We start from the raw sequence: 8,944 nt of genomic DNA, 5'->3' as shown, positions 1-8,944 counted from the left end.
CCCAGATCCTGAGCCAGGATTAAGGGAAGTGAGACATTCATGCTCACTCAAGATTTGAGGAGGAACCTAAAAACTCACAGATCAAGACAAATAATACTTTACTGCAGTATTTAAAATGTCAAATAAGGAAACTTGCCCATGTGCTATCTGCTTGATTTATAAATAAAGTTTTATTGTAACAAGGACCAGGATTAGGGCTAGGCAAGTAGGTACTGTCGCACAAGTACAGTGTCAGACTGGCTTTTATTTATTCATTAGAAGTTTGAGCTGGGCCCAGACTTTTAAAACGTGGTGACATTTTTAATCCCAGTACCTGGGAGGAAGGGGCAGGTGGATCTCCAAGTTTGAGACCAGCCCAGTCTAAATAGTGAGTTCCAGGGCTGGAGAGATGGCTCAGTGGTTAAGAGCACTGACTGCTCTTCCAGAGGTCCTGAGTTCAATTCCCAGCAACCACATGGTGGCTCGCAGTCATCTACAATGAGACCTGGTGTCCCCTTCTGGCATGCGGGTGCACATGGAAGGAATGCTATACACATAATAAATAAATTTAAAAAAAATAGTGAGTTTCAGGAGGCCAGTGCTACACAGAGAAACCTTGTCTTAAAAATCAAACAAACAAACGGGGGCGGGGGGAGAGACAGAGACAGAGAGAGAGAGAGAGAGACAGAGACAGAGACAGAGAGAGAGAGAGAGAGAATTGCTTAGAAGAAACTCTCATGGGGCAACAGAGCTGGACTCAGCTTCCAAGACAGAGGCTCCTACAACCCAGCTGAGGGTTCCATTCTTTCAGAAATGCTCCAATGGCTTCTTTAGTCCTTTTCGCTGGCATTTTTTAGGGGCTGTGTTACTAAATCTCCACTTTCTTTTGGAAACGGTCTTACTAGGTCTGGCTGGCCTGGAGTTTGCAAGGCAGACCAAGCTGACCTTGAACTCACAGAGATTCATCTGCCTCTGCCTCCAACACTCTGCCTCCAAGAGCAGGGATTGAAGGCATGTGCCACCACTTCTGGCTTAGACCTTTAGACTACGTTTTAGAATGTTTTGCCTGGGCTGGAAAGATGACTCAGCTGATGAAAGCCCTTGCTTTACAAGTTTGATGACCCCAGTTCCATCCCCAGAATTCATGTAAAGGGGGAAGGAGAAGTGTGCGCCATGGCGACTGGAAAATCTGCACTCACTCACAGACAACATGTTTGTAATAATAAATACAATGAAATTAAAATACTTTATTTGATTACCCTGATACCTAAACCACATAAAGACATTACTAAGAAAGAGAATTATAGACCGATCTCACTCATGAACATTGATGCAAAAATATTAAATAAAATACTGGCAAATCAAATCCAAGAACACATCAGAACCATCATCTATGATGACCAAGTCAGCTTCATCCCAGAGATGCGGGGATGGGTCAACATATAAAAATCTGTCAATGTAATCCACCATATAAACAAACTGAAAAATAAAAACCACATGATCATCTCAGTAGATGCTGAAAAAGCTTTCAACAAAACACAACATCCTTCATGATAAAGGTCTTGAGAGAGCAGGGATACAAGGAACATACCTAAACATAACAAAGGTAACATACAACAAACCACCAGTCAACATCAAACTAAATGGAGAGAAACTCGCAGCAATCCCACTGAAATAAGGAACAAGACAAGGTTGTCCATTCTCTCCATATCTATTCAATATAGTTCTTGAGGTTCTAGCTAGAGCAATAAGACACCAAAAGGAAATCAAGGGATACAAATTGGAAAAGAAGAAGCCAAATTCTCATTATTTGCTGATGATAAGATAGTTTACATAAGTGACCCCAAAAATTGTACCAAGGAACTTCTACAACATTACTTTGAGTAATGTAGCAGGATACAAGATTAACTAAAAAAAAAATCAGTAGCCCTCCTGCACACAGATAATAAATGGGCTGAGAAAGAAATCAGAGAAGCAACACCCTTCACAATAGCCACAAATAGTATAAAATATATGGTAACTCTAAACAAACAAGTGAAAGACTTGTATGACAAGAACTTTAAATCTTTGAAGAAAGAAACTGAAGAAGATACCAGAAAATGGAAAGATCTTCCATGCTCTTGGGTAGGTAGAATTAACATAGTAAAAATGGCAACCTTACCAAAAGCAATCTACAAATTCAATGCAATGACCATCAAAACCCCAGGAAAATTCTTCACAGACCTTGAAAGAATGGTATTCAACTTCATATGGAAAAGCAAATAACCCAGGATAGCCAAAACAATCCTGTACAAAAAAAGAACTTCTGGAGGCATCACTATCCCTGACTTCAAACTCTACTACAGAGCTACAGTACCGAAGACATCCTGGTATTGCCATAAAAAGACAGGAGGACCAATGGAACCGAATCGAAGACCTGGATGTTAATCCACACACTTATAAACACCTGATTTTTGACAAAGAAGCAAAAAATATCAAATGAAAAAAAAGCATATTTAACAAATGGTGCTGGCATAACTGGATATCAACATATAGAAGAATGAAAATAGACTCATATCTATCACCATGCATAAAATTCAAGTCCACATGACTCAACATAAAGCCAGCCACACTGAACCTCATAGAAGAGAAAATGGAAAGTACACTTGAATGCATTTGAACAGGAGAACACTTCCTAAATATAACCCCAGCAGCATAAACACTGAGAGAAACAATTAACAAATGGGACCTCCTGAAACTGAAAAGCTTCTGTAAAGCAAAGGACACGATCCAGAAGACAAAACGACAGCCTACAGAATGGGAAAAGATCTTTACCAATCCTACATCAGACAGAGGTCTGATCTCCAAAATATACAAAGAACTCAAGAAATTGGTCATCAAAAGAACAAATAATCCAATAAAAAAATGGAGTACAGACCTAAAAGAGAACTCTCAACAGAGGAATCTAAAATGGCTGAAAGACACTTAAGAAAATGTTCAACATCCTTAGTCATCAGAGAAATGCAAATCAGAACAATTCTGAGATTCCATCTTATACCTGTAAGAATGGCCAAGATCAAAAACACTGATTACAACTTATGCTGGAGAGGATATGGGGTAAAGGGTACATTCCTGCATTGCTGGTGGGAATGCAAGCTGGTACAGCCCCTTTGGATATCAGTGTGGCAATTTCTCAGAAAATTAGGAAACAACCTTCCTCAAGACCCAGTAATACCACTTTTGGGTGTATACCCAAAGGATGCTCAATCATGCCACAGGGACATGTGCTCAGCTATGTTCATAGCAGCACTGTTTGTCATAGCCAGAACCTGGAAACAACCTAAATGCCCCTCGACTAAAGAATGGATAAGGAAAATGTGGTACAGTTACACAATGGAGTACTACACAGCAGAAAAAACTAACAACATCCTGAAATCTGCAGGCAAAAGAATCGAGCTAGAAAACATCATTTTGAGTGAGGTAACCCAGACCCAGAAAGACAATTCTCATATGTACTCACTCATAAGTGGTTTTTACCCATAAAGCAAAGAAAACCAGCCCACAAATCACAATCCCAGAGAACCCAGACAACAATGAGGAACCTAAAAGAGACATACATAGATCTAATCTACATGGGAAGTAGAAAAAGATAAGATCTCCTGAGTATATTGGGAGCTTGGGGACCTTGGGAGAGGGTTGAAGGGGAGGGGAGAGGCAGGGGGAGGAGCAGAAAAAAATGTAGAGCTCAATAAAAAATCAATAAAAAAGAAAAATGATAAATTAAAAAAATATTTTATTTGAGCTGGATGGTAGTGGTGCACACCTTTGATCCCAGCACTTGGGCGACAGAGGCAGGAGTATCTTTGTGAGTTCAAAGTCAGCCTGGTCTACAGAGCGAGTTCCAGGACAGCCAAGGCTACACAGAGAAGCCCTGTCTCGAAAAGCAAGCAAATAAAGCAATTTTTTATTTGCTTTTCCTCCTTGTAGACAGGGTTTATACCTAATCTCAGCAGAGCAAGCAGACTCTTGTATTACTTGATTATCTATGAAAAAGTTGTTCGAAAGATCTCGTTTGTTTTCAATTATGTGTATGAATGTGTGTCTGTGGAGGGGCATGGGCACATGAGTGCTGGCCCTGAGGTCCTCTACAAGGGCCGTGTGCACTCTTACCCACTGAGCCATCTAGCTAGCCCCAAGTTATCGATACTTTTGGAAAGTATGAGGTGGGTGGATCTTGGGTTTGAAGACAACCGTACTAAAGCAAGTTTCAGGCCAGCCGGGGTTACACAGGGAAAACCTATCAAAAATCAGGTCTGTTTCTAGTTTCAGCTTTGGAATGTACAAGTGTGTACTGGAAGTGGCCCTTGTAGGGGTACTAAGGGGCCTGGGTATTGCTTACTTTCCCTAAGTATAACACACACCTTGCTTGGTGATCTCAGCATGCTGAGCCCTTGCAGGGTCCCCTTGTCCCTCTAAATGACCACCTCTTCTCCCCAGAGGACCTGACGAGGAGCAGCCTGAGGGAGAGGCTGTTGTTTTCCTCATTCCAGGGGCCTGAAAAGACGACTCTCCCCGGCCCCGGTGTCCGCTGCTCCCACACCAGGCAGGGCAAGGCTGCGCCAGGCACTGGCACCTGTGGAATCTTGGGAGCACAGGCTGGTGGGGTGGAGCCCTTTCTCTATGACGCTCCTTTGCAGTTCGTGCCCAGGTTTCATCACAGAGTGACTTCGCTCCAGAGCCCTTTCCACCGCCACACTCCTGTGTACACATCAGGCACCCTCACTTTGCACATCCACAGGCAGAGTGAGGAGGTCCATGACTGCTTCAGGTCTTAAGAGCAGAGGGAGGCACATATTTCTGCAGGGTTGGAGAGAGATGTGACTGCCAGACTAGGGTAGGGAGGGAGACAGGTCAAGCCGGCCACCTTTTTAAGCTCTTTATGATTGTGTGAAGAAGAGCTGGAGAGATGGCTCCGTCGTTAAGAACATGTATTGCTCTTGAGGAAGAGTCTAGACTGGTGTCTAGATTGGTGTCTCTACCAAGAACTCCCAAGGTCACCCTGGATGCCAGTTAGCTCACATCACCTCAGGTTAACCTGCTCCCATCTCTTTAAGGGCTGTCCCTCTGACTGCTGTCTTGAGGAGTCAGGGGCCATTGGGAGTGCATGGGCGATTGCATGTGTGTCACCCAGATACCGATTGATTTGTAAGACAGGGTTTTGCTTTGTAGATTTGGCTGGCCTGGAGCTTACTCTGTAGACCAGGCTGGCCTTTAACAGAGACACACCTGCCTTTGCCTCCTGAGTGCTGTGACCTAAGGCACGTGCCACCACACCTGGCTGTCGCCACCGATTAATTTTATTCAGCTTTATAACTTGGTTAACATTCAGGACGGCAGCTCTGAGGTGGTTTTCTTTCCTTTGTCCTAGGACTTGGGCCTGATAATACTTTGGTAGGGAGTGGGTGGTTGGACCGACCATTATGTTGGCAGTCTCATATTTACTGTCTTCTTAAGGGGAGGGGAGGGAGATGGGTCAATCTGGTCACCTTTTTTAAGGCCTTTAAATCTATATAAAGAGGAACTAGAGAGATGGTTCAGTGGTTAGAGCATTTGCCGCTCTTGCAGAGGACCTGGGCTCTGTTCCCAGCACCTGGATGGAGGCTCACAACTGCCTGTAACTCTAGCATGAGGGCTTCTGAGACCTTAATCAGGCCTCCATGAGCACCAGGCACACACCTGTGCACATACAGAGATGCAGGCCAAGATACATACAATAAAATAAATAAATTTAAAAACAACAGCAGAAACCCCAACAACTGTCTGAGGAAGGCCGAGTCTACCCTGTACACCAGATCACGCCAGATTCTTCTTTGGAAAACCAGGTTACACGTAACCCAGGCTGGCCTCGAACTCACGATGTAGCTCAGGATGATCTTGAACGTCTCTTCCCCAAGTCTCCCGCTCCTGAGAAGCGAATGACAGGTGTGAGCACATCTGGTTTCTGTGATACTGAAGATGGAACTGAGAGCTGTATGCATGCTAGGCAAGCACTCAACCCCATGAGCTACATCCCTGGACCCATGGCATATTCTTCTTTTTAAATTTTTCTTCTTTAGAACTTTGTATGTGAGCAGTGTATCCACATCTTCCTCTGTCCCCTTCATCCCTCACCTGCAACATTTTATCTTTCATCTGAGTTTAGAGCAGTGGTTCTCAACTTTCTTAATATTGTACCTTTCAACACAGTTCCTTAGAGTGTGATGACCCTCAACCATAATATTATTTTCATTGCTACTTCATAACTGAATTTTGCTACTTTTATGAATCATAATGTAAGTATCTGATAAGCAGGATATTTGATATTTGATCCCTGTTAAAGGTCATTCACCCCCCCCCCGCCCCCGCAGAGTCACGACCCACAGGTTGAGAACCTCTGGTTTAGAGGCAGCACATCCCCTGGCTAAGACTAAGGTCTTGAGAATGAGGGTCCCCTGTCGTCCTTAGTGGTTTGTGGTTGGTTCATGTGTCACCTTTCACAGTCACCCTGGCCAGGCATCTGGGAAAGATTCCTCTGGCCTAACTTTCTCCATGTGGATGACATGACGTGTCTCGATGGTATGGCTTCATGTCTTGCATAGACTCTATGAAGGCCAGGGAAGTTGAATCTGGAATTTGCTATTCTCTGGGGCCACAAAGTATCTTGAGGTCAAAAGCTACGCCTTTTTCTCCTCCGGGTGCAAAGGATGACCAGGGAGCTTCCTCTCACCAGGAGAGCAGTCCAGGCCTCTCCAACCATCTTCCCACGGCTCGGTTTGAGGAGATGATGCCTGGATAGTGGAGCATTGACAGCCTTGCTCCTGGGCAGCCTGTCCGGCTGGCATTCCCGGGCCTCTGCTACCCAGGATCTCAGAGACAAGCATCTCTTCACATCCATCACCTGCAGCTGCTGGCTGGTGGAGAACCGGAAGCCGATGGGTCCTCAGACACGTGATGGTGACAGCTTGGGAAAGAAGCCATCTTCACTTCCTGTCTGACTGGCTGCCTGGAGGAGGGAAGCCAGAGCTGGACGCTAGTGCCAAGTGGTCCCCGCACAGAACCCCTCTATCCCGTACAATCCCTTCTTTCAATCTGCCCTTGTGCAAACAGAATAATGAAAACTGTCCCTTCCAGGTCCTGGCTCCGTGGCCTGCCCCAGTCTTTCCTCACAGGGAGCTGTGCTTGGTCAGTTTGCTCAGCGTCCGTCCTGGCAACAGCTCACTGTTTTCTGAGTCCACAGGACACATGGGCTCTACCACGCAGGGCTCTGCACACCAGGACACATGGGCTCTACCACGCAGGGCTCTGCACACCAGGACACATGGGCTCTACCACGCAGGGGCTCTGCACACCAGGACACATGGGCTCTACCATGCAGGGCTCTGCACACCAGGACACATGGGCTCTACCACGCAGGGGCTCTGCACACCAGGACACATGGGCTCTACCACGCAGGGCTCTGCACACCAGGACACATGGGCTCTACCACGCAGGGCTCTGCACACCAGGACACATGGGCTCTACCACGCAGGGCTCTGCACACCAGGACACATGGGCTCTACCACGCAAGGGCTCTGCACACCAGGCTTGGGCTATGTGATGTTGCTGGATGTGGGGTACAGCCGGCTTTCAGCTACAGGTGTTAGGATTGTGAGCACCGTCAACTAAGTCTCCCCAAGCCTGTGCAGCCTGGAAACAGGGCAGGGTCAGAGTGGCCTGCCTACTTCTCTCCTGGCCAGGCTTTCCCATGGTCCCTTGGCACTGCCCCGGGGCCTGAAAGGAAGTAGCCTGCCCTGAACCTCTGCTTCATCGTTTCCTGAGGCAATAGGGAGAGCCCATAATGGCTTAGCAATGGTTCATTACCTGGTTAGAACGCCCGGGTGTGACTAGGGAGGGGCAGTGACTTTTTGCTGCTTGACATCTTTGTTCCATACTTTTGATCTTCTTGTTAGTAACACTCATTTGGGGTGGAGATCAGTCAGCTGGCTGAGGCCGAAAGAGGGTGAGGAAGATGGAGAGGCTGGGTTTGAGTGGAACCTCCCACCAGCAGGTAGATCTGAGTTCTAGACCAACCTTATGCTGTTGAGACAGGCCAGGTTGGCCTTTCCCCAGATGTGGGAATATTCTTTCTAAGGGACATGACCTTCAAGGTGTCACTCAGCCAGCTTGTATACTAGCTACCTAGCTAAGAGCAATGAATAAACAAGAAGGCTAATAAAGGATAGGTCCCTGGGGCAAGAGAAGCCACTGGAAAAGGCCCTGGTTCTGTAGAGAAGGGAAACTGCCTTTCCCATTTGCCCGGGCACAAATAGTTCATGCGCCCAAATCCAGGAGCACGAGGCCCTTCCTCTGAGCCTCCCACCAAGGTGCTGGCTGACTTACTATGCAGGTCCCTCGTGGAGGATGCTGTGGAAGCTGGGCGGCTGGCCTGGTGGGGGCCACTTGAGGAGAACTGGGGGGCCAGAGACAATGCTTTCACCTTGAGAGTGTTCAGCTCCATGGCCTCTGGAGTGCTGGGTACCCAGGGTTTGCAGGTGAAGGCTGAAGTAAATTCCCTAGGAGGAAAAACAAAAACAAAACAAAACCAAAAACGTACAGTCTAGAGTCACAAACTACTAAACAAAAATTGTAGGAGTTGTAAGAGTAGGAATTGTAAGAGGAGGGAGCCACTAACTCTGTGAGCCCTGACAATGTGGCAGCCATACTACAGGGAGGAGGGAAATGATAAGGAAGAAGTAACGGCTAAGGGGTTAACAGGGTGGGGAAGGGGAACAGGACCTGGGAGAGTACTGACATTAATTAATTTATTTGGTTTTTAGATAGTGTCTTACTATATAGCCCTGGCTACCCTGGAACTTGCTATGTAGACCAGGATGACCTAGAACTCAAGATACTCCTAGCTCTGCCCCCGCCAGTGCTGGATTAAAGGTGTGCACTACTATGTCCTGTC

The 8,944-nt window shown here is 46.4% G+C and overlaps 1 protein-coding gene across 2 annotated transcripts in view; it reads right to left on the bottom strand.

Moving 5' to 3' along the window:
* Positions 1-3,735: 3,735 nt before the first annotated feature.
* The window catches only part of Armc9 (armadillo repeat containing 9), a 132,996-nt gene continuing 127,787 nt past the window's right edge, over positions 3,736-8,944 (bottom strand). For both annotated transcript variants that reach the window (XM_048428890.3, XM_048428893.3), the window contains exons 24-25: positions 8,377-8,549; positions 3,736-7,000 (exon numbers count right to left, since the gene is read on the bottom strand). In XM_048428890.3, coding sequence (XP_048284847.3) covers positions 6,978-7,000; positions 8,377-8,549 — 196 coding nt within the window. In that variant the 3' untranslated portion in view covers positions 3,736-6,977. The remainder of the gene's footprint in view (positions 7,001-8,376; positions 8,550-8,944) is intronic.

Source organism: Myodes glareolus, chromosome 1, assembly GCF_982192425.1.
Source record: "Myodes glareolus chromosome 1, mMyoGla1.1, whole genome shotgun sequence".
NCBI classification, from domain to species: Eukaryota; Metazoa; Chordata; class Mammalia; order Rodentia; family Cricetidae; genus Myodes; species Myodes glareolus.
This window is presented reverse-complemented; position numbering and strand designations above follow the sequence as displayed.